General features: G+C 35.8%; 1 protein-coding gene across 4 annotated transcripts in view; it reads left to right on the top strand.

Annotated features, from left to right (window-relative positions):
- The window catches only part of loco (regulator of G protein signaling family member locomotion defects), a 176909-nt gene that overhangs the window by 53053 nt on the left and 98058 nt on the right, over window positions 1-25798 (top strand). For all 4 annotated transcript variants that reach the window (XM_089093541.1, XM_089093539.1, XM_089093540.1 and 1 more), the window contains one exon: window positions 2076-4003. In XM_089093541.1, the coding sequence (XP_088949667.1) occupies window positions 2076-4003 (1928 nt within the window). The remainder of the gene's footprint in view (window positions 1-2075; window positions 4004-25798) is intronic.

Here is a 25798-nt window from a genome sequence, read left to right on the forward strand (position 1 = left end):
GAATTAAAAAAAAAAATACTATTGAAAAGATTTGAATGACAGAAGCATTTTTACTACATATTGAATTCACCATTAAAATACTCATTAAGCTCAATAAAATTGGAGCTGAGTTCATCAATAATTACTAATTATAATACTTGGCCAAGGAGCTGTATTTACTAGGTCTTGGTTTGCGAAACGCTCGTCATGTGGAGACCACTGCCGCACATGAGTGGCAGTCCACTATAGAACGTTCAAGGTATGGGAACCTTGCTGAACAATGTAATAGAACTCAGTTTTGAGTTAATTTCTTTCCTCTTCATCAGCTGTTGGAAATATTCATTTTCAATGGCACTCATTTTTATGAAGTTATAGATTTTGAACGAGCATGTTCTTTGCCATGGTTTGGGGGCTCTGGCACTCGAACTCATTTAATGTATGTATATAAACGCATAAAAGTAGGAAGGAAAAGGGAAATTTTTGAAATATACTGTGTCTGTTTTAGAGCGTAAGATGAAGGAAAAAGATTTATAATTGGCCGCACTGCCAAGGGAAAAAAAATTACCCTTACGAATGATTTAAAACTAACTAGAGAAGTCCTGTGATAAATCTTATCAATGCCACGAATTTATTGGTAGTCCTTGCGGAAGTACTTAGGAAATTGAAGTCCGTGTTGAAACTTGTGAGTTTATTTATTGAAGGTCTAATGGAAAAAATCTCGATCTCAGAAGTTCTACAAAAAAATTCAATACCAGAGTTCTAAGAAGAACATAAGTAAAGTCAACGAGTTGATGCCTTTTATGGTACATTAATTCGTTCTTTTTTCTGGTGCTACATTCTATAGAAGGCTGAAGTAGGCTGAAGATATGCCCTGAAGTACCCGGGTTCTCCTACAGACAACTTAAGGCGCATATTAGCCTCATAAGTGTGGGAGATGGATGGTTCATTTGAAATTTAATATAAAAATCGTGCTCTAGAAAAAAGCATAGTTTTGTTTCATTTATTTTGTAAACTTTGTAAATTATGTATTATAGTATTAGACAAACATTCTAAAATATTTCATTCTCCAAACTTCATAATTGCTCTTTATCTTTCAAATTTTTGGGGATTAACATTGATTACTCGGGGAAGCGGCCTATGATCAATGTCTAAATCAGCGCGAACTGTAATTTTGTGCTTGATTATTTTCGTCAAGTTGTTCAAAGTATGTAAAAAAAATCGCCAATTTTAACTAATTTTAGAACCCGGTAAGCACCGTAGGATAATTAATTAATTGGCAAAACTGTTACTTCATTGCTAAAACTGTTACTTAATGAAAACAGAAGCTAATATAGAAGAATAGTATGAAATAATCGTATATAAGAAAATATGAAATAATCTTTGTTGACGCACTATATCCATCTCTCCTTCAAGAACCAAAACGTAAAGCCATAAGAATTATTAAAGATTTGTTTTTGCTAGAAAGTGTTGATGGCTGCTTTACCTTATATACAAAGATATATTATTGTTTCTTTTATCAAATTTTAATCGTTTTTTAAAGGTAACAGGATTAGAAAGCTTTTTCCTTTCAGACTTCATAACGGGAAGAATCTCTTTTCGAAGTGCTACAAAATAAAAAAAAATATGCACAAATTTGTTGATTTTGTGTATTGTACGAATTTCTCGATTATTATTACAGGCTATCTTATCGATGAGTATCTTTATTTGAATTGCTATTCGATGTGGGGAGGGGACTCAAATAGATCCAACCACAACTGTTTTTACCGTCTGCGTGAAAATATTGATCTATGTCAACGAATGTCCTCTGTATCAGTAAAGCTTTGGAAAAAAAAATCTTCTGGGCATTATATGGTACTAAAATACACCTTGGAGTTGGCAAAATGCTGCTTAAACTATTTTTAAGTGAAGGTGCTAAAGCACGGGGCCGAATTATTAAGTAGTTCTTACGGGGCCACGATCTAAGTCTCTTCGTGTAAGTCACTTAAAAAATATCCTTTTGTAAATTGCATATCTAACCTTTCCTTTTTTTTAACTGAAAATAAGCAAACATCAAAAAATTGTTAAAAATTTGTCTAAATTGCTCTCTATAATTCCAGGAGCGTCGAAGTGTCCTTTGCGCCTTTCTATTACGGAGCCGCCGGATTCAGACAGCTCAGATACAGAAGAAAATGTGGATCTTGTGACAAAACTGAGAACTAAGTATCCTCATCGGCCTCGAAAATCTGTGCCCCGTATACCAAGGCAAGACCGTTCTCCTGACGATTTTTACAAGGAAGAAGAATGGGAAGGCAAACGCCCAAATATAACATACAGGGTATTAACCAATCAAGAGGCCGTTCGAAATATGTTTATTCCTCCCGAGCCTCGTCCTCGACCACCAATCCCTCCTGCTCCACATCCATTACGGCAGTTAAGGCAATCTCCCCGAAAATTCAAAGATTCTCAATATAGTGAGCCTATTTTTGATGATGACCAATACTCTTTGCCTGTTTCTTGTTTACCTCTTTTTAGAAGATCTGAAGGTCCGCAATCTCTGCCAATTGGCCAAAAAAGACATATCTTAGACCAGGACAGTGATAGTGATGGTTCAGAAAGGGAAAATGAGGTGATGATTCTCAGAGCTGTTGTTGGATATCTTGGGACAATTGAAATGCCTGAATCACCTGGGAGAGGAATTGCTTCTCGGCTGCAAGCCATTCGTAGCTGTGTCCGACGTCTTAGAATTGAAAAAAAGGTTCATACTCTAGTGCTTCTTGGAGTAACAGATAAAAAAGTGCTGTTAACAGGACCAGCAGGACTAAAACTAGCATCATTTCCTTCAAATAGAATTACTTTCTGTGGAGTATATGCTGATGATGCACGATTCTTTGGTTTAGTTACACGAGCACCTGATGATCAGCCACGGTTAAAAGGAGAAATTATTACTGGTCCTTCTTCTTGTCATGTATTTATGGTTGATGCTCGATTAAGTCCTCACTCAGCCCATGCTGGACGTGCTCGAAATTTTAGACTGGTGTGTACTCCTCTTTTGGGAGGTTGTGTTGAGTTCCCAACATCAGCTGAACCCATTCTTGGAGCTTTAGTGAGTTTATGCCGTACTGACCCTGGATCAGTTTATTTTGGGCCGTTAGGCCCGTTGAATGAGCAAGAAAATAGAGAAGGGGGTGTAAGTGTCTCACCTCCTCCGAGTCAAAGGGGTGGAAGTGGTTTAAGCACTACTAGTAGTAACAGTGACTCTGGAATTGGTTTTCGGGATAGTAGTCACGAAGGACCCTGGGCCGTTCCTCCTATGATACCTCTTGGTCAGCCTAATCCGTTAGTCTATGTAGCTAATCAAGATCCCCCTCCTCTAGTATTTCCTCCACAGCAAATTCCGCATACTCCGTCTAGGGAAGATAAACCTCTGGCGCCCACTGAAAATAGGCCAGGACCAAGTAGTATGGACAAACTTGCTGTACGAGTGATGGGTGACAAAGATGTTCAAAGTCCTGGGGAAATTGAGCATGCAGCCAAGCTGAGAAGCTCGTTGAATCGTATGATCGGAATACAGGGACTAAAGGAGGTGCGGAGAGTGGAACCAGAAGAATTTCAACATGCAATCAATAAAGTGAGCTCAAATAATGTTAGTGTTGATGACAAACTAAGTCCTCAGGTTTATCGGTCATTTGCTTTAGAACATAAATTAAGTAAGCCTATGGAACAAAATAAAGCAAGAACACCTAGTCGAACACCATCCGAGCGCTCAAAAGCTCGGAGTTTAGAAGACTTGAGGGAAAAGCCCGATCAAAAAGCAGCAAGAGCACTTTTTCCACGTGAAACTTCTGGCTCAGACAACAGGCTTGACAAATTGGCAGACAGTTTTACGTGGCATTGGGTAGCGGGAGTCACGCGCTGTCTTCTTGAAGAAGACATGCCTCATCAGTTCTCGAAAGAATACCTAGCTGTAGAAGGGACTGAAGCTTTTGCTGATTGTGCTTCGTACAACATCACTCCGACAACTGATGTTAAAGACGACGATGATTTGGTGAGTTTTTTTTTCTTTTTTCGCTTATTCTCTCTAGAGATGCAAGTTCTAATTATTAAAATCAAAAGTGGGTTAATGTTTTCTACTGCAAAAAGGAAAGCACTATCAATTTTAGGAATCTCAGCACATTTAGAGGGTTAGGGGTAAGATATGTAAAGTTGATTTTCAGTTCTAAAGGAACTGTAGAGATTTTCTGGAAGGGGTTATCCATGATATTAGAAAGACGATAATATTAAAATGTTCTAATAATTGTAGATTAGTTTGGATTCGTTTTGTTTTAATTTTTGTGTGTGTGATTGTCATTGAGAAAGGATATTTGGAATTCGTAAAATTCAAGTCTTTTAGTGTTCATGCATGGCTACCGTTAAAGGACGCTGTTGTTTACCGGGTTATTTCTTTCTTTTTACTAGTAATAGCGTTTTATAATGTTGATTTTAACTGTCATAACAGCCCTTGATTATGATTTGGTGCACTTTTAAAGAATAATAATAATAATAAAATTTATTCACCCACCATCTACAAAAATAGATTCTAGTGGAGCTCTACAAAAAGAAAAAAAAAGAAAAATAAACCAGCTTCAAAAAGATAAAGATACAACACTCATTGTAATTCACGGCACTCAAGTAAATGCAGGTGAGAAACGTCGTATATCTAAATTAAATTTTAGCACTGAATTATTTTGAATGCTAGACCATTGTTTGGATGGCTCCTTAAGACCATATTTTTCAAGGCGGGAATTCCTATAACGCTTGGGTATGTACACTGACAGCATTTGAGATGCACCGGCAAGGTAGGTTATGTGTGGTGAGCAGACTGAACAATAAATCGAGGCAAGAGATTTCCTGAAGTAGCGTCCGCGATTCGGCACTACAGACGCATAAGCACATTTAATGGCTTTAGTTGTTTGCTTAACAACTGCTTGTCTAGTTTTAATAATTGTTTCCGCAATCGTTATACCAAGATATCTCATCTCCGATACTGTAGGGACAACATGATTTCCGAGGGTGACAGAATCACTTTGCGATGCATTAAAGGACAAAAATTCGCACTTATCAATATTGGAAGAAAGCCCAATAAATTGAAAATCACTTAAGAGTCGATTCAGGTTCTCTTGTAAGTCTGCTTTGGATCTACTGAGCAGAAGGACGTCATCAGCGTATGAATATTTTTCGCAGGTAAAAACTGTTAACTGCTCTTTGCTCATTCAAGTAAAAACTGTGCTTCTGTGCTTTGAAGCTGTTGATTGCCATAAATAAAAGATGAGGAAAAAATCCTTACAAAGTAATGCATCAAAATGAAAGAAAAAGCAGGCTTTATGAATTGACAAGAATCGAGACTATAGCCTTGTCGAAGGAATTGAGAACTGCCTGACAGAAAAGTAGTACGGCTTAAAAATGTCTGCTAAGTAGCTATCTGCTTAGTAAAGGGTCCTACGGCCATAATATCGAATGACCCAGTATATTCTGACTTGCTTACTTGATTTAAAGCTCTAACTTGGCAGTGCCAACGTAGAGGAAATTGGACGCCAGTGCTGTTAGTCGTCTCTAGATTGGTCTGCTCTGGGTCAGGGTTAAACCTTCATTGGAATCAATTTTTCGGGTGGCGACTTGGCCGCAGATGGCTTCCCCACATCGACTGCGGTTTTTTTTGGGGGGGGTATATGCAGCCATTTGCAATTGATTAAAGGGTCTTGTCATTATTAAAAACTGATTGTACAGATTTGCAAAAAAGTTGAAAAAAAAACATCAGAAACAAGTAAATGTAAAAGCAGTAAAAAAAAATGTATTGTAAAAGGACTTCAATAAGGAAAAGAATTGTTTCCTTTATTTATAGTGACATTATGACAAATACGCACTGACTGAGGGTGTACCCTTACATTATTGTTCAACGCCAAGTAAAAACAGCCAAAAACCAACATTTTATCCATTCAACAGCCGAGGGAGTAGGGTGATGATTTATAAGTGGAAATTTTGAATAAAAGAAATATATAGCTTCTATACAAACGAATATTAGCTTAAAATAAAAGGTAGTATTTATCAGTCAGGGCTCATAAGAGAAATGTTTGAGTTTTGCCGATCACAGTGTCACCTGATTTTAAGTTGGTATTATTCAGTATATATTATATATATAGTATGCGGCAACCCTTGGTCAGGGGAAATATTTTTATCGATCTTTATGAAGGAATCATTGTTATTTCGTAATGCGAAGGACATAGCAGCCAAAATTTGAATATAGCTGTAAATTGGTATTGGTTAGTCAACTCACGAACTAAAATTTAATTCATGTATTAGCCTTGATATTGTTGCAGTAGCTGTAGTGGTCTTAAAATTTATGGTTTCAATGCAGATAAACTTCCTGTTTAGTGGGAGTTATATTTCCCACTATTATCAAAAGCAAGCGATTCACTTTGTCATTTAGCTGTAGGAATTCTCATCTCGAAATTGTTTTTTCTAAATTTTAAGTCTGAAACTCAAAAGAATGACTGAAGATGCAAAATGAAATCCTTGAAAATTTTCATTTTAAAAATTATGTTGTATAAAACATTTTAATATAGTTTGGAATCGTAAGTCTGGCGAGTTTAATTTGCATGTTTTTTAACTCCAGGGTCTATGGAAGAGAGACGAGAAAATAAAGGAACAAAAAAAAGAAGTATTTACGAGTATGACCAATATCATAGGCAGCACAAAGGAGCGATGTGGGTACAGTGTATTTCTTTTTATTTATGTATTTATTTTTTAATACCTGGGCACTTCGTATCAAAGGAGTTGTCGTAGAAACTTCGAAAAGAGCTCATTCGATTGGAAATTGAAGGGGCTAGTGCCCTTTTTAATAGTCAAAAGAGATCAGAGGGCAACTAACAACGCCCACGATACAATGCGTATGATATTGGTCAAACTCGTAAATACTTTTTTTTTTTTTTCCCAAGCCCACCATGTCCCTAAACACAGCCAATCAAAATTTTGAGATAGCCATTCTGTTCAACGGATTTGAAAGGTCCTGAAATTGTGTATTTGAGGATGGCGACCCCCCCCCCACAGCCCTCCGGGCAAGGGTTGTAAGTTATGCCCTGGGAGTATGTAAACTTTATATAGAAAGGGTGATCGTATAAACTTCGGATTGGATTGCTAATCAGAAGTTTTAGTGCCCTTTTTGAGATTCAGAGGGATCGGAAGGTGGATACCCCCTCCCCACACACACACACCTCGTATTTACCCGAAATGAATCTGATAGAGATTTTGAGATGGGCATTTATTGTCGTAGGAACTTCGAAAAGAGCTCATTCGATTGGAAATGAAAAGGGCTGATGCCCTTTTTAATAGTCAGAAAGTGATTGGAGGGTAACTAACCCCCCTCCCACCATTTCCCAAAACATATACAGTCAAAATTTTAAGATAGCCATTTTGTTCAAGCTGTAAAGGTCCGGAAATTGTGTCTTTGAGGATGACAACCCAACTGCAGCCCTCAGGGCAAGGGTTGTAAGTTATGCCCTTGGGGCATATAAGGTATATATGGAAAGGGTGATCGTATAAACTTCGGAGGGGGCTCATTGGATTGGTAATCAGAAGTTCTAGTGCCCTTTTTTTCTAGTGCCCACGGTAATATAGATTCAGAGTGTTCGGGGGCTGGATATCCCCCCACACCTCATATTTTCCCGAAATACATCGGACAGAAATTTTGAGATGGCCATTTTTGTCTTAAAAACTTCGAAAAGAGCTCATTCGATTGGAAATTGAAAAGGCTAGTGCCCTTTTTAATAGTCAAAAGTTTGTGGAGGGTACCTAACCCCCCTCCCACGCCCACTATTTCCCCAAACACATTCAATCAACATTTTGAGATAGCCATTTTTTTTTTCAACATGATTGAAAAGTCCGGAAATTATGTCTTTTAGGATGACAACCCCCCTAGAGCCCTCAGGGCAAGGGTTGTAAGTTATGCCCTGGGGACATATAAGGTATGTGTAGAAAAGGTGATTGTATAAACTTTGAAGGGGGTTCATTGGTTTGGTAATCAAAAGTTCTAGTGCCATTTTTAAGATTCAGAGTGATTGGAGGGTGGATACCCCCCCCCCCCACTCACACCTTTGTATTTTCCCGAAATGCATCTGATAAAAATTTTGAGATGGTCATTTTTGTTCTATAAACTTCGAAAAGAGCTCATTTGATTGGAAATGAAAGGGCTAGTGCCCTTTTTAATAGTCAAAAGTGATTGGAGGGCAACTAACCCCCTCCCACCCCCACCATTTACCCAAACACGTCTAATCAAACATTTGAAATAGCCATTTTATTCAACGTAAATGAAAGGTCCGGAGGATGAACCATTTGAGGATGTCTCAAAGGGTTGAGGATGTCTTTGAGGATGAACCCCCCAGAGGCCTCAGAGCAAGGGTTGTAAGTTGTGTCCTGGGGGCCTATAAGGTATATATAGAAGGGGTGATCGTATAGACTTCGGAGGGAGCTCATTGGATAGGCAATCAGAAGTTCCTTTATTTTTTACTGAAAACAAAATACGTTTGAAATTTTTTCACCTTTCTTACGTTCATAAATAAAAAATTCTCAAAGCCTTAAGGAAGAAATGTCAGTATATGTCAATTAAACTGACAATCGACGGTCATTTGTTTGTTGTTGTTTTTTTTTTCAGTAAAGCGCAAAGTGTGCTCTGGTCTTGAGAAGGCATGGGAGTTATGAGCCCTATTCATGTTAATTTTTGCTCGTTTTGAGTTTGACTCCGCTATTTATTGTAATTCCTGTTCGTTTTCAGTTTCATTTATTTATTGATAGCGATTTGTGGTAGTATCACGCTTGGAAGATTATTTGACCTTATTTTTGTTCATTCTTAGCTTAATGGAGCTCTTTACTTTTCTTTGAAAAACTTGTTTTGTGGAAATTTAAAAAAAAAATTTAATTATTACAAAAAAGGAATGTAAGAAACCTCCAAATAAAAATGGTTAAGACGTCCCGCATTCTTAGATATTGCCCTAGATTGGCTGAATAGTACTAATCGAATTTTTACAAGTGGGAACTTATTCGACAGTTTTTTTTTTTTTGAAATCACATTCGCACGATAATTGGCTATTTTTAAATCTCAAATGTCAGCATAATTCAAAAATATCTTTTAAAGAGTTCACTAAGGTGTGTTTGGAGGGAACACAGAGTTTAAAGGTTAGATTAAATCTTCGCAAGTTTTATGGGTCATAATTATTCATTGCCTGGGGTTTTAGCAAATCATAGATCTTCAATTTGATTGTCACAGGTAAATATGCCATGTTGATGATTATTATTTGATAGCTTCGTCGTGTTTATTTGATCAAATCAGATGAGCAATATGGAACTACGTGTACTTTCAATAATGACCTTTCAGTGAAAATCAAGGAAGGGAGGCCAGGCTCTTATACATGCAAGGGGAGCCTACTCCCTCCATAATCTCATATTTTTATAATCCTCGCTATATTTACGAACAATTTTTGTAAATTTTGCCTCTTTGGCCTTTGTAGGCCCTACAATTACAAACGGTCCTTTATCAAAGTTTTTGTAAGGGGTAACAGGAAGAAAGGGTTTACTTCACCTCCGAAACAGTTTTTCCAGTTTAAACATGAAAATTCTGCTATTTCTGTGCTTTCCGAAATTCTGAAAGTGTTATTCTTTTAATTTCCAAAACTTCGAAAAAGAAAGTGAAATTCTCTTAGCGCTAATTCTCAAATTTTTAGGGACCTTGTTATACACGAATCATTTAGAACGTAGAACATGGAATTATATCATCGAGTATTTGAATTCGAAGCTTTGTATCTCGTATAGATTTCCAGGAAATGGTGTCAAGTCAATTTCTCAGACAGTGAAATGTAGCACTCGTATATAGCATGGAAAATAGGTCGAAACTCCGTATCTCTCCTAGGTCTCCAGAAAAACAATTCACTCTCAAAATCATACTATTTTGCTTATATTTTTTAAAATTTCCTACAGATATAAAGCTTGGGCGTAGAACTAGACTAAGACAAGTCCAGCTGCGATGCGACTCGCATGTGAGGTAAGAAAGGTGAAATTTTCCTGATTTTGCTATCACTATCTCTACCCAAAGGGTTTGTCGGGTCTCAACCAAGGTTGGTGGATCGGCTTTTGGGTCTCCAGATGCAATGTAATCTATCCAGGGGTAGGGAAGAAGGATTACTAATTTTTTTCCGTCGTGATATGTACCAGAAGGGAATGCCAGATCTGAACATAGTTTGGTGGGGAGTATGGACTAGTGTCTTAGTTATATCTTTTAGAGATTGACCTAATCCAATGTTGTTGTTGTTGTTTTATTTTTGTTTTTTTTTTTGGGGGGGGGGGTTTGCCTAGATTCTTGTTGTCATAATAACTACAACAAAGGGTTGTTAGGTCACAAAGTCGATGGGAAGTAAGAGCTACTGTCCTAAATATGCCTGCTTGGCGTCTCCACAACCTGAGCTCGTCCTGGATAAGGGGGTCCCTAAATTCTTGTTATCAAGACATCTACCAGAAAAGATTTTCCCATCTCAATCAAACTTACTGGGACGCAAGAGCTAGTGTATCAATACCCAACTTTGTCTCTGGGGTGGGGGTGAAGCGTATCCTTAAGTTCCGGTCATCAGGTTGTCTTACAGAAAGAGTTGTCAGATCTCAACCAAACTTGATAAGAAGTAAGAGCTGGCATCCTTGCTACAACTCTGCGGATCTGAACTGGACCTGACCTCTTTGGAGGAAAAAAAGAGGAGGGTTCGTAAATTCTTGTACTTAGAAGATTTATCAGAAGCAGCTGTCAAATTCCGACTAAAGCTGTTGAAACGTAAGATAAGTGTTCAAATTTGTTGCTTTTGGGGGGCTCAACATTCAATCTGACCTGTTTGGAGGGTAATAGGCCTACCTCTTGAATTCTTTTCCTCAAGATATACCTGAGCATATAGTCGAGCATCAGTTTAACTTGATGGGAGGTTGAAGCTAGCCTATTCCTTTGACGATTTTGGGGTTTGGACCCTATCTGACCTCTGCGGGCAATAGAGGAGGTTGTGCCAAGGTTCTTGTAGTTTTGATATTTATGGGAATAGATTGTTGGTTTGCAATAATACTTGGTCGAAGTGAGAGTTCACATTTAAGCTTTGTCTTTTCAGGGTTTGGACCCTGTCTGACTTTTGTGTGAAAAGTAGTTCTTAAATATCTATTCAAAAGGCTTGTTGTTAGTCAGCCAAACTTGATTAGAGGTACCAGCTAGCGTTTTAGTTTATCCCTTTGGAGGGCTTGGGACCTACATATGGGGAGAAAAGATTCTAATTTCTTATCATTACAACGTCTACCAGAACGGGTTATCGGATTGCAATACAAACTGGATGAGAAGTAAGAGGTGATGCTCCACATTTCAAATTTTCATGTCCAGACTACTTCTGCTTGGAATAGGGAGGGATGTCAAAATGTTTAGATCAGGACATCTAGCAAAGTGGGATGTTGGATTTGAATAAAAACTTGGAAAAAAGTGAGAAAGTGAGACGCAGTATTTAGGTTTCCCATTTTAGGTTATAGACTTAACGCGACTTCTGTTGATGGAGGGCGTTCAATTCATGGGAGGTAACAAGCAGAGTGTTCGCTATGCCTATGGGGTTTTAGGACCGACCCGACATCTATGGGTTCCCTAAGTCTTATCTTTGCAATATTTTCCCAAAGGAGTTTTTATTGAATTTAGCCAGGAGCTATATGTGTTATATATAGGAGTTATATTAGTTATATATGTGTAAAGTTCGAATTTTGTCCCAATTCTTTAAGAATGACTCCTGAATCACAAAGGCCATTTAATTAGAATAAATAGCTCTTTTAAAATGCTTAAAAAAAAAACTTTAGCGTAGAGAGCAAGTAATTGATGAGGGGGAGAACCCTCTCGTGTACTTAATAATTTCTGTTCGTTTTAAGTTTTAATGTTCCTCCTTACTTTCAGTTGAAAAAACTTGTTTTTTTTTTTAATTTAATTTCTGATCGTTTCTAAATAATGCTGGGAAATTCGGCTACCCTCCATGGAAACCCTCCATTCACTTCCCGCATGGAAAGATCCTCCCATGCACCCCCTCTCCTCCCCCACCCCTTAGAAAAATCCCCCCTTAAAATGTCTATATACTTACCAATAACGAATATTGTGTGTAAACAATGGGCAAAGTTCATAACTTGCAGCCCTTCCCCCGGGGAATGTGGGAGGTTAAGTCTTCCTAAAAGATATAGCTGTTAGATTTCTAGACTATGCTGAACAAAATGGCTGTCTCAAGATTTTGATTGGGTGACTTTGGGGAAAAATGAGCGTGGGAGGGGGCCAGCTGCCCTCCAATATTTTTGGTTACTTAAAAAGGGGACTAGAACTTTTGATTTCCGATCAAATGTGTCCTTTCCTGATCCTCTACGACCACTGGTTCGATGTGATCACCACTAAAAAAAAAAAACAAAAAAAAAAAAAAAACGCATCCATGATCTTTCTTCTGGCAAAAATCCACATATTTGCACATAGGAGCTTGAAACCTCTACAACGGGGTTCTCTTGTGTGCTGAATCTGATGGAGTGAAAGTTATTAAGATCACGATGTTTTGGGGGTGTTTCACGCCTTTTCAAAAATTGGGCGAATTTTCTCAGGCTCGTAACTGTGGATGGGGCCATTAAATTTGATGCATTTTACATATTTTGAACAAGCGTCATAATTCAATTCTTTTGATGTATCTATTGTTATAAAGACTCTGTTTCTTAGAGCTTCAGTTACTATTGAGCCGCGCTGCTCCTTACTTACAGTTCGTTACCACGAACTGTTTGAAAACGAGAAAGAAATAACAATCTTTCTCGGATAAATACGACATTTTGTATATTTGCAAGTAAGGACTCAAAGACCTTCGCCAAAGAACCCTCAAACTTCTTGAATTCTATGGCGCGATTTCCATCAAGACTACAGTCCTTAGCTGAGGGAAATAGGGGTTCCCCCCTCTATTAAAATAGGCAAATTTCTTCTAGCTAGTAATTTTTGATAGGTATTTGTGATTATTATCACAGTTCCTTATTTTCGAGTGTTGGTTACTATTGGTGCGGATCACTCTTTGCTTACACTTCATGATAATCCTTGACATATCCAAGTAATTTTAGGAGGGTGAGAAACATTCTACTAGACATTTGATTAAAATATAATTTTTTTTAACGAAATGAGAAACAAATCAATCAGCTTTTCAAAAACTTGCTCAGAAAGGACACTTATAAGTATTTTTATATATTACTTCAAGAAAAATTGCGTACAGACATCATTTTGCAAATAATGAGGGTAAATACTTTAAAAGCAAATACTTTGTCATCTCTTTATGATCTAGAAAGTGCGAGTATAAAGGAGAAATGGTAGTAATATTTTAGTCAGCTCTAAAAATTGTTTGGTCCTTGATCTGTAATCAGAATGATAAATGCAAAGCCATAGAATTAGATATTTGAAAAGGGGGATAGCATTCTGAAAGATGATCCTTTTGCCATTCTAAGTATCACAAAATGTACTCCGAGGTTTGGGTTTTGAGAGTTTGTTCGACAGGGCTCTATTGAATAGAGAATAATGCTCACTGTATCAAGTTTCTATCTTAGAGAGAAAGAGACTAGAGAATCTTTTTGGACAAGCAGGTTTTTATGTCAGCCAAATTTCTCACGACTCACCGTTTAGTCGAAATTATAATTTCCGCTATTTAGTCAGGAGTTTAGCGAGCGCTTGTTTCCTCTTTGTGGGTTGGTTGATTGAAGTTTTGGGTTTGTGATATGATTTTCTTTAGTGTTATGGTGTCCCATGTCGCTGACTAAATGTCAAAATACGGATAATATTGCTTCTTTGTTGGATTTTAAGCAAAACCACGTACATAGTTGGCATAAGTATGAGGTCAGATTTATTTACTCTTTTTGTAGCAGCAAGGACAAATTTAAAAAAAAATTGTAGCCTACTGAAATCCTAACGGTGCTACGGCGTCTGGTGCTAGATTCAAAAATGTTTTTTCCTTTGGTTACGATGTCGAAAAGCTTTGCGAGTACGCTTTAGCGTTAAGTGTTACGCATACATTTCGTACACAACGGAGCAGAGGGTAAAGCCACAAAATATAAAAAACGACATTTTTACTATAGACTATATACTCCTGTGCATTTTCAGTGACTTCCACTAAAATATTATAAATCCTTAGCCGTTCCATGCATGTCGGGAACCAATAGCCTCCAAAATTAATGATAAAGATGAACCACGAGCCCATACAGTTTGACGGTAGTATGATATGGTCAATTACTGATCTGACTTACTATGGAATGAACATAGTAGGCCTAAACTTGTCGCAAAAACTGGGAAACAGGCTTTGGAGCGAATTTGATACTCCCCGTCGTAGATATCACACAATTTTGAATAATAGATATGTAGAATTCCGAAAACTAGGGGTTTTCCTTAGGAGTAGAAAGTCCTTAAGTAGGATTCAAAAAGTAAAAGCCTAATTTACAAGGCTCTCGATAGTCTTTTAACGGCCATGATATAGGAAACTGTTAATATTAAATTTAGATTCTCTAAAAAAAATCAAGGAAGCTCCGCAGGGGCGCCCATTGGGGGGGGGGGCTGTCGCCCCCCCCCTGGCTGAATGATGCTGCCTTATTTTTATATTTTTGTTCTGAGATTTCTATTATATAGCATTAAAAGTGTCAATTAGACGAGGTTTGCCCCCCCCCCCTGGAATCCAGCTTATGGGCGCCCATGAAGCTCAGTTTTCAGTAAAGTGCTAGTTTTTCAGAGCTCTATAAATATAGGAAAATGTAACAAGTTAGGGTACTCCAATGTTAAACGTACTCTTTTATATACTGCTAATTTGGTTAATGCTAATTAAATAAAATAAAATAGGATGAATATATAATACTTTGGAAACAAATTTGGGCTATATATTTGCACATTAGGTGGTGGGGTGAGGGGTAAAGCATAGCATATATTTATACGTAACCTAAACTAACCTAACCTAGGTACCTTCCCCCCCCCAAAACCCCAAAAAACAACAGTTCAAATATCGTAGACGCAATGAAAACCAGGCTATAGAGAGTACGTTTAACATAGGAGTAGCCAAGTTAGTTTATTTGAAGCAGTTTTGTTTGTTGATACATGTTGCCTAACCTGTGAAGCAATAGTTTTTGCTTGTTTTCAACTTCGTTCTTTGTTTCCATCCGAAGAACTTTATTTTTCAAAAATAAATTTTTTTCCATTTGTAGTTTTATTTTCTAAACGTACACAGTAAACCTTAAGGCCCATTCACAGTGGGATTTTACTAATACCGAGATTTAGCTAGCGCTAATTTGAACCAATCAGAATTTTTCGTATTTTGTGAGTGGCATTACCTAGTCAGAAAACTCAATGAGAAACCTGATTGGCTTAAATTAACGCTAGCCAAACCCTGATGTTACTAAAAATCTTATTGTGAATTGGCCTTTCATAAAGTATCTTCGTCTAACTTACGCAATGAAACTAAAGTAAAGTCAAAATGAATTTCTGTTTAAATGAGCATTAAACATAGTTTTTACTTCCAAACTTTCTTGAATTTTCAAAAAAAATATGCGCGACTTTGTCACAGAAAGAGTCCAAGGGGTGCGTTGTAGCCTACTCATTATCTTTGATAAGTTACAGAAAAAAAAATTCAATTATATAGAAAATATCGTCCGAAAGGAAATATATAGAGATTTTAGAAAACTGGAGGACATTGAAGAGTTTTTAGATATATAGTGAATTTTATTTAAGGAAATTCGTGTCATACATTGCAATTTTTCAGCCGAAATACTAAAAAGAATTTCGAACTTCTTATACGAAAGTATACTTTTCTTGTCAAGGACGGCAGATAATAATAAAAAAAAAATATTTGATAATATGAATAAGAACTGCCCAGAAATTCAAGATAATTGGGATTTCGAGGAGAGAGGGTGGCCTCGAGCCCTCCCCCCTGTGTACGCACCTGGTTTCAAGCTGATTTTCAACGTTTCCGTAAAGTTGTTTTTATTCCGCGTTCTTCTCTTTGGGACAGCAAGTGGAGATGAGGGGTAATGATCTCCGTACCAGTCGCATTCTAGGGAAGCACCAGCGTTGCCGATGCTTTCAGATAAATTACACTGGTGCTTGAAAAAATGTACCCAAGAGATACCTTGTAGCACAATTATAGCATTCTACGTCGGTTTCCATTTCATAGATACCTTCATACTAGATACTAGAATAAACCAAAAGACAAGCGGCCATTTTCTTCACTAATACCGTCATCCTCTCTCAGAAACCGATTTTTAGCGCTGTTTCTCGTGTGAAGGCAATTTTGAAACTCCCAGAAATTTTTTTTTGTTTCACGTCGATGAAAATCTCTTTTCTGTTGATTGAATCCCTAAGAGGTGGCCTGAGGAGTTTCAAAAATTTGGTTAAAATCAAACTTGATCCGGGAAACACAGCCCAAATGTAATGAAATGTACCAGAAATTGTGGGTTGCTATGAAGCGTTCAAATGCACCGCATTGTACCAAAAACAGTACAGTTGTACCCGTCTGGTGCTGTGTCTATGCATACAATTGAGGTTTATACCCATTTCAGCAATTGTCGTCGATAAAACCTTTCCTAAGAGGGATTAGCAAGTTTTCTAATCGCCTCTATTTCGAAAGTAGTACTATTTGATATCCCATGACGCTCAAACATAGCGCTAGCAGTGTCAATTTGCAAAATACGTTGGAATTATTACTGGCTTTCTTATGAGCCCTTATTGTTCAGTACTATCAGTGCTATCCATGCAAAAAGGGGATATTCTTTGGTTTTCAAGATAAGAGACTTTAAAATTTAGATTAGGGTTTTCGACTACAGGGATTCCAATGGTATACTTCTATTTGACATCACATTGGAGGAGCATCAGGCTCTTTTTCAGAATTTTCAATGAAATGTTTCGTAACTATAAAAGTACTGTCCCGTTGAATCCGGATAAAGTACCATTTCTGAATCAGCATCAGTTGGGAATTTTTCTCAGTAGACAGTTTTTTTTTTCCAAAACGCATTTTAAAAAATGTCGGTTACACTGCTATAAACGTATTCGGTTACTTCAAACACATTTTAAAAAATCAGTTACTGTGCCCCAAGTTTCGTTCTATCTAGGTTCCAGCTCCTGCTGTAATCATGATCTCTCTATTCAATGTTGATCTGGCCTAGAATTACCGCAGAGGTGGTTTTAGGTAGGGACACAGGGGACACTTTCCCCGTGTACAGAAATTTCAGGGTTGCAAATTTTAGATACATAATCTAACGGTAATAATCCTGTTGTAATTTTTGAAATTTCACTTTATTTAAAGTAAAGTAAAGAAGCAGTTAGTAGATAAAAATAAATTATGAATTTATGAATAAAATAAGAATAAATTAAAAATAATTACATGATTTGAATAATAAGTAAAAAAAAGGTTAAAATCTGAATTATTAATTAATTATTAAATTGAAAATAATTTTGGTAATAACTGAAAATTTTGTTAAAATATGGCCTGAAAATTTTCTTGGAAGACAGGAGGGGGGAGGGTATCCAGGTTTTGCTCCGGGCGCAAGAGAAGCCAGAATCACCACTGAATTATCGAATACTTTTACCTTGTTATGGCATTAAGCTGCCTGACGCTTACGCTTCAACACTGGCGAAGGCTGATCTTTCGATTTGCCCAGTGGATTAGAAATCAATTACTGAATGTAAGTTTCACTACAATCAGTGTTAATCTTACACGACCGCCGCTGTCATTTTAACATATCATGGTTGCGTCATGCACCGGAATCTAGTAAAGAAGAAAGACCAGCCTAAAGTAACCGAAAATTTAAACGAGCTTAAAAATAATCTGTCAAATGAGGAAGAATCGGCATCTGAAGCTGATTCAGGAATGGTAACCATGATTAAGATTAATTTTAATGGTAGAAGTTTATTGGGATTGGAATATCGAAAAATAGCCTGAAAAGACCACATAGATTGCATCGAATTGAAACGAAAACTGCACCATGTGAATCCCTAAAGCCTAAAACCCCCTATAGTAGAATTGCTGTCAAACATCTTGAGCAACAAAGAAAATCGTTTTTTTCGGATGGGATGCACTCATGTGTCTCTTTTTTTCTTTTTTAAGAGAAAAAGGTAAAGCATTATGACGTTAAGGCGTTGATTGAGTTTGAAATTCCATTCATTAGAATCTGCAGGTGGGTTTTGAATCTCGATTATTAGTAGCCTACTCTAGTAAAAAAAAGGATGTGCCGTTAATAGTCATAGTGCACATTAATAGTCATAGGCGCTTTGTAAACTTCAAGTACGACTATAGCGAACATGCCCGTTTCAGTAATTTCAAATAATGAAGGCTTATTTAACCGCAGAACTGCTATAGGAAAGGTGTATAATTGTCTATTGTCTCACCGGTATGTACTAGCTGCTTAAAACAATGATACATGGACTAACCCATAGGGCTCACACTTGTCAAATATAGGCAAACCTTGGATTTATTATATTTGTATCGGGTTTATTTAGCTGCAAGTAGAAGTGACCCTATAACCCCCACGATTCACCCCTGCTGCCATCTACAATTTAGTTTACATAATTTATTCAAGGATTATCGATCGAGTCTAATGGGGGTCAAGGTCAATCGATCTGTTGTTGTTTGGCCACGTGCGACTGGCACGAGGGATGATTTACATAATCGAGGGGGGACATAATTTATTCAAGGATTATCGATCGTGTCTAATGGGGGTCAAGGTCAATCGATCTGTTGTTGTTTGGCCACGTGCGAATGACATGAGGGGTGATTTACATAATCGATGGGGGACATAATTTATTCAAGGATTATCGATCGAGTCTAATGGGGGTGTGTCAAGGTCAATCGATCTGTTGTTGTTGTTTGGCCACGTGCGAATGACACGAGGGGTGATTTACATAATCGATGGGGGACTTATTGATTCACGAAGGGGAAATTAAGAAACAAACATGGCTTCATTGTTGTTTGGTTAGCTTAAACTGAGAAATAGCACCTGTGAACTTGATTTACATAATCGTTAGGGGAAATTATTGATTCACGAAGGGGAGAATTAGAAAACATAAAAGCTTCTTTAATCTTAGGTCTGAGGGATAAACGTTCTTTAGGACAGAGAGAAAAATTAATATTCTATTTTCAAATAGGGCTTCATTGATCTTTAGTGTCAGGAATTATAATTGACATCACTTGTTATCTTGGAATTATGCGGGAGTCTAAAGAGATAGAAATTCTATTTTTAAATACGGCTTCACGGAGCTTTAAGTCGGAGAGGCAAATTGATATTCTAACGAAACCCTAATAGTTTAGCTAGGAAAATTTATGAGATGAAGAGATTAACGTAGGAAAGTGTTTCCTAGAAATTTTAAATGCGTTAGCGCACAGATGACATACAAAAGGAACACGCTGAAATTAAGTTTAGGGATTATTTGGGCTAAACGGTTTTATCCATTTTATGGGATTATTTCGGCGAAACCGTTAGAGACATTTTGAAAGAAGATTTTAGAAAGGGTTTTAGAAGAGGTTTTGAGTGTGGTCGTTATAATACACAAGTTCCATTTGAACAGTGTTGTGAGGTCCTCTAACCCAACCCCAAAGGGTTCCAATCCTCATACCCCAACCCCGAAGGAAGCACCCGGTCCTCAAAGGTCCACCGGGCTCCCAAAGGCCCTCCACCGGTCCCCAAATGTCCCCCAGGCCCCCAACTGCCCCCCCGGACACTCAAAGGTCCCCCAAGCTCCCAAAGGGCCACCGGCGCCTCCAAAGGCCCACCCCAGACCCTCAACGGCCATCCCCGGGCCCCCCAAAGGCCCATCGAGCTCCCAAAGGACCAACGGGGTCCCAAAGGCCATCCACCGGTCCCCAAATGTCACCCAGACACCCAAAGGCCCTCCCTGTGCCCCAAAGGCCCTCCCTATGCCCCAAAGGCCCTCCCCCGGCCCCCTCCTCCTCCTCCTCCCACCTCCTCCTCCTCCTCCTCCTCATCCTCCCTCCTCCTCCTCCTCCTCCTCCTCCTCATCCTCCCACCTCCTTCCTCCTCCTCCTCCCACCTCCTCCCACCTCCTCCCTCCTCCTCCTCCCTCTTTCTCCTCCTCCCCTCTCCCCCCCCCCCATTCCCTCCCCATTTTTTATACTTTTTTTGTGCATTGAGACACAGAACGACCCCCTGCCCCCGGCCCCTCCCCCCTCCAAAGGTCTGATTTTTTCAAAGTTCATTTTGAATTTCTTTCATTGAAATGCAAGAGTTGGAATATTTCAGTAGTGTTTGGTTGTGGTTTACCTTGTCACAGTTACATTTTCTTGATTTTTCAAAGTTCATTTTGAATTTCTTTCGTTGAAATGCAAGAGTTGGAATATTTCAGTAGTGTGATGTTGTAGTTTACCATGTCACAGTTACATTCCCTTAATTTTTCAAAGTTCATTTTGAATTTCTTTCGTTGAAATGCAAGAGTTGGAATATTTCACTAGTGTGATGTTGTAGTTTACCCTGTCACAGTTACATTCCCTTAATTTTTTATAGTCCATTTTGAATTTCTTTCGTTGAAATGCAAGAGTTGGAATATTTCAGTAGTGTTTGGTTGCTGTTTACCATGTCACAGTTACATTCCCTTCATTTTTGATAGTCCATTTTGAATTTCTTTCGTTGAAATGCAAGAGTTGGAATATTTCAGTAGTGTTTGGTTGCGGTTTACCTTGTCACAGTTACATTTTCTTTATTTTTCAAAGTTCATTTTGAATTTCTTTCATTGAAATGCAAGAGTTGGAATATTTCAGTAGTGTTTGGTCGAGGTTTACCTTGTCACAGTTACATTTTCTTGATTTTTCAAAGTTCATTTTGAATTTCTTTCATTGAAATGCAAGAGTTGGAATATTTCAGTAGTGTTTGGTTGCGGTTTACCTTGTCACAGTTACATTAACTTAATTTTTCAAAGTTCATTTTGAATTTCTTTCGTTGAAATGCAAGAGTTGGAATATTTCACTAGTGTTTGGTTGTTGTTTACCCTGTCACAGTTACAGTCCCATGATTGTTCACATTTCATTTGAATTTGGTTCATTGAAATTCAAGAGTTGGAATAGTTCAGTAGTTTTTGGTTGCGGGTTTCCATGTCACAGTTAAAGTATCTTGATTTTTCACAGTTCATTATGAATTTCTTTCATTGAAATGCACGAGTTTGAATATTTCAGTAGTGTTTGGTTGTGGTTTACATTGTCACAGTTACAATCTCTTAATTTTTCAAAGTTCATTTTTAATTTCTTTCCTTGAAATGCAAGAGTTGTAATATTTCAGTAGTGTTTGGTCGTGGTTTACCTTGTCACAGTTACATTCCCTTAATTTTTCAAAGTTCATTTTGAATTTCTTTCGTTGAAATGCAAGAGTTGGAATATTTCAGTAGTGTTTGGTTGCGGTTTACCTTGTCACAGTTACATTAACTTAATTTTTCAAAGTTAATTTTGAATTTCTTTCGTTTAAATGCAAGAGTTGGAATATTTCACTAGTGTTTGGTTGTGGTTGACCATGTCACAGTTACATTTTCTTGATTTTTCAAAGTTCATTTTGAATTTCTTTCATTGAAATGCAAGAGTTGGAATATTTCACTAGTGTTTGGTTGTGGTTTACCATGTCACAGTTACATTTTCCTGATTTTTCAAAGTTTATTTTGAATTTCTTTCATTGAAATGCAAGAGTTGGAATATTTCAGTAGTGTTTGGTTGTGGTTTACCTTGTCACAGTTACATTTTCCTGATTTTTCAAAGTTCATTTTGAATTTCTTTCATTGAAATGCAAGAGTTGGAATATTTCAGTAGTGTGATGTTGTGGTTTACCTTGTCACAGTTTAATTTTCTTTATTTTTCACAGTTCATTTTTAATTTCTTTCATTGAAATGCAAGAGTTGGAATATTTCAGTAGTGTTTGGTTATGGTTTACCTTGTCACAGTTACATTTTCTTGATTCTTCAAAGTTCTTTTTGAATTTCTTTCGTTGAAATGCAAGAGTTGGAATATTTCAGTAGTGTTTGGTTGTGGTTTACCTTGTCAGAGATACATTTTCATGATTTTTCAAAGTTCATTTTGAATTTCTTTCGTTGAAATGCAAGAGTTGAAATATTTCAGTAGTGTTTGGTTGTGGTTTACCTTGTCAAAGTTACATTTTCTTGATTCTTCAAAGTTCATTTTGAATTTCTTTCGTTGACATGCAAGAGTTGGAATATTTCAGTAGTGTTTGATTGTGGTTTACCTTCTCAGAGTTACATTTTCTTGAATTTTCAAAGTTCATTTTGAATTTCTTTCGTTGAAATGCAAGAGATGGAATATTTCAGTAGCGTTTGGTTGTGGTTTAACTTGTCAAAGTTACATTTTCTTGATTTTTCAAAGTTCATTTTGAATTTCTTTCTTAGAAATGCAAGAGATGGAATATTTCTGTAGCGTTTGGTTGTTGTGTAAATTGTAAAAGTAAAATTTTCTTTATTTTTAAAAGTTCATTTTGAATTTCTTTCGTTTAAATGAAAGAGTTTTAATATTTAAGTATTATTTGGTTGGGTCTTAAATTGTAACAGCTACATGTTATTGATTTTTAAAAGTTCAATTTGAATTTCTTTCGTTGAAAAGCAAGAGTTGGAATATTTCAGTAGTGTTTGCTTGTGGTTTACCTTGTCACAGTTACATTTTCATGATTTTTCAAAGTTAATTTGAATTTCTTTAGTTGAAATGCAAGTGTTGGAATATTTCAGTAGTGTTTGCTTGTTGGTTACCTTGTCACAGTTACATTTTCTTGATTTTTCAAAGTTCATTTTGAATTTCTTTCATTGAAATACAAGAGTTGGAATATTTCAGAAGTGTTTGTGTGTGGTTTCCATTGTAACAGTTACATTTTCTTGATTTTTCAAAGTTCATTTAGAATTTCTTTCGTTTAAATGCAAGAGTTGTAATATTTCAGTAGTGTGCTGTTGTTGTTTACCCTGTCACAGTTACATTTTCTTGATTTTTCAAAGTTCATTTTGAATTTCTTTCGTTGAAATGCAAGAGTTGAAATATTTCAGTAGTGTTTGGTCGTGGTTTACCTTGTCACAGTTACATTTTCGTGATTTTTCAAAGTTCATTTTGAATTTCTATCTTTTAAATGCAAGAGTTGTAATATTTCAGTATTGTTTGTTCGTGGTTTAACTTGTCACAGTTACATTTTCTTGATTTTTCAAAGATCATTTAGAATTTCTTTCTTTGAAAAGCAAGAGTTGGAATATTTCAGTAGTGTTTGGTCGTGGTTTACCTTGTAACAGCTAATATTTTGTTATTTTTATATTTTAATTTTTATTTAATTAGTTTAAATTCACGAGTTGGACTATTTAATTATTGGTTTGTTTATGTTTAAATTTTAACAGTAAAATTTTAATTATTTTTAACTGTTAATTTTGTATTTCTTTCTTTTAAATGCGAGAGTTGGAATATTTCAGTAGTGTTTGATTGTGTTTTACATTGTCACAGTTACATTTTCTTGATTTTTTAATGTTCATTTTGAATTTCTTTCATTGAAATTAAAGAGTTGGTCTATTTCAGTACTGTTTGTTTGTGGTTTACCTTGTCACAGTTACATTTTCTTGATTTTTCAATGTTCATTTTTAATTTCTTTCGTTGAAATGCAAGAGTTGGAATATTTCAGTAGTGTATGTATATGGTTTAACTTGTCACATTTACATTTTCGTGATTTTTTAATTTTCATTTTGAATTTAATTCGTTGAAATGAACGTGTTTGTATATTTCAGTAGTGTTTGGTGTTGGTTTTACATTTTAAATTTAACTTTTTAGTGATTTTAAAATTTGTATTTTTAATTTATTAACTTTAAATGAATGAGTTGGAATATTTCAATCGTGTGGGGATTTGGTTGACACTGTCACATATACATTTTCTTTATTTTTCAAAGTTCATTTTTTTTTTCTTAAATTTAACTGTTAGATTTATAATATTTCAATAATGTTTGATTTTGGATTACATTGTCACAGTTAAATTTTATTGATTTTACAAAGTTAATTTGAATTCCTTTCGTATAAAAGCACGAGTTTTACTCTTTCAGTAGAGTAGGGTTCTGCTACAAATTGTCACAGTTAAATTTTCACGATTCTAAAAAGTTCATTTTGAATTTCCTTCTTTGAAATTAAAGAGTTGTACTATTTCAGTTGTGGTTGGTCGTGATTTACATTGTCATATTCAAATTTTATTTTTTTTTAACTTTTTATTTTGAATTTCTTTCTTTGACATGCAAAAGTTGGAATATTTCAGTAGAATTTGGTTGTGGTTTAACTTGACACAGTTACATTTTCTTGATTTTACAAAGTTAATTTTGAATTTATTTCTTCGAAATTCAAAAGTTGGTCTATTTCAGTAGTGTTGTGTTGCTTATTGAATTTTCAAAGTAAAATATTAGTTATTTTTATAAGTTACGGTTTAATTTCTGTCGTTGACATTACAGATTTTGACTTTTTAATGCGTGGTTTGCTGTTGCTTAAATTGTCAAATTTAAATGTTCATTATTTTTAAAATTTAATTTTGAATTTCTTTATTAAAAAGTAAAGAGTTGTACTATTTAATGATAGTTTTACTTGTTTTTTACATTTTCACATTTACATTTTCATTATTTTTTAAATTTTCTTTCTAATTTATTTAATTGTAATTAAAGATTTGTTCTATTTAAGTAGTGTATTGTTGTTTGTTAACTTGAAACAATTAAAGTATATTTATTTTTAAAAATTAAATTTTGAATTTATTAATTTGAATATATATTATCTGTTTAGGTATTTATTTTATGTGGTCGTTGTAAATTTTAACTGTTACAGTCAATTTATTTTTAATATGCAATGTCTATTTTATTTATTTGAAATTAAAGTGTTGGTTTATTTAAGTAGTGTGTTTTCGTGTTTTAACATGTCAAATTTACATTTTATTTATTTTTAAAATTTAATTTTTAACTTCTTTATTTTAAAATAATGATTTGTTATATTTCAGTAGTGTTTGGTATTGGTTTACCTTGTCACAGTTACATTTTATTGATTTTTCAAAGATCATTTTTAATTTATTCGTTGAAAAGCAAGAGTTGGAATATTTCAGTAGTGTTTGCTTATAGTTTACCTTGTCACAGTTACATTTTATTTATTTTTCAAAGATCATTTGAATTTCTTTATTTGACAAGCATGAGATTGACTATATATATAGGGGCTTGTTTTTGTTTTCCATCTCTTATTTAAATTTTCAATATTTTTAATATTTAATTTTGTATTTATTTTTTTTAAGTGAACGAGTTGGAATATTTCAGATGTTTATGGTTATGGTTTACCTTTTCACAGTTACATTATATAAATTTTTCAAATTAATTTTTAATTTATTTAATTTAAATGCAAGAGTTGGAATATTTAAGTAGCGTGTGGTTGTCGTTTACCTTGTCAGAGTTACATTTTCGTTATTTTTCAAAGTTCATTTTGAATTTCTTCTTTGAAATGCAAGAGTTGGAGTATTTCAGTAGTGTTTGCTTGTGGTTTACCTGGTCACAGTGACATTTTATTGATTTGTCAAAGTTCATTTTGAATTTCATTCATTTAAATGCAAGAGTTTGACTATTTCACGAGTGTACGGGTTGTGATTAACTTGTAACATGTACACACATGTATACACATGTACACACATGTGCTTATCATGAGCGCTCATGATAAGTTAACCTAACCTTGTCAGGTGAGTCGGGTTCGGTTAGACTAGAGTCAGCTAGGTTAGATTTGAATAGGTTAGGTTAGCCTACGTACGC

This window comes from Artemia sp. Qi Xiang Cuo, chromosome 8 (assembly GCF_049724085.1).
Source record: "Artemia sp. Qi Xiang Cuo chromosome 8, ASM4972408v1, whole genome shotgun sequence".
In the NCBI taxonomy this organism is placed as follows: domain Eukaryota; kingdom Metazoa; phylum Arthropoda; class Branchiopoda; order Anostraca; family Artemiidae; genus Artemia; species Artemia sp. Qi Xiang Cuo.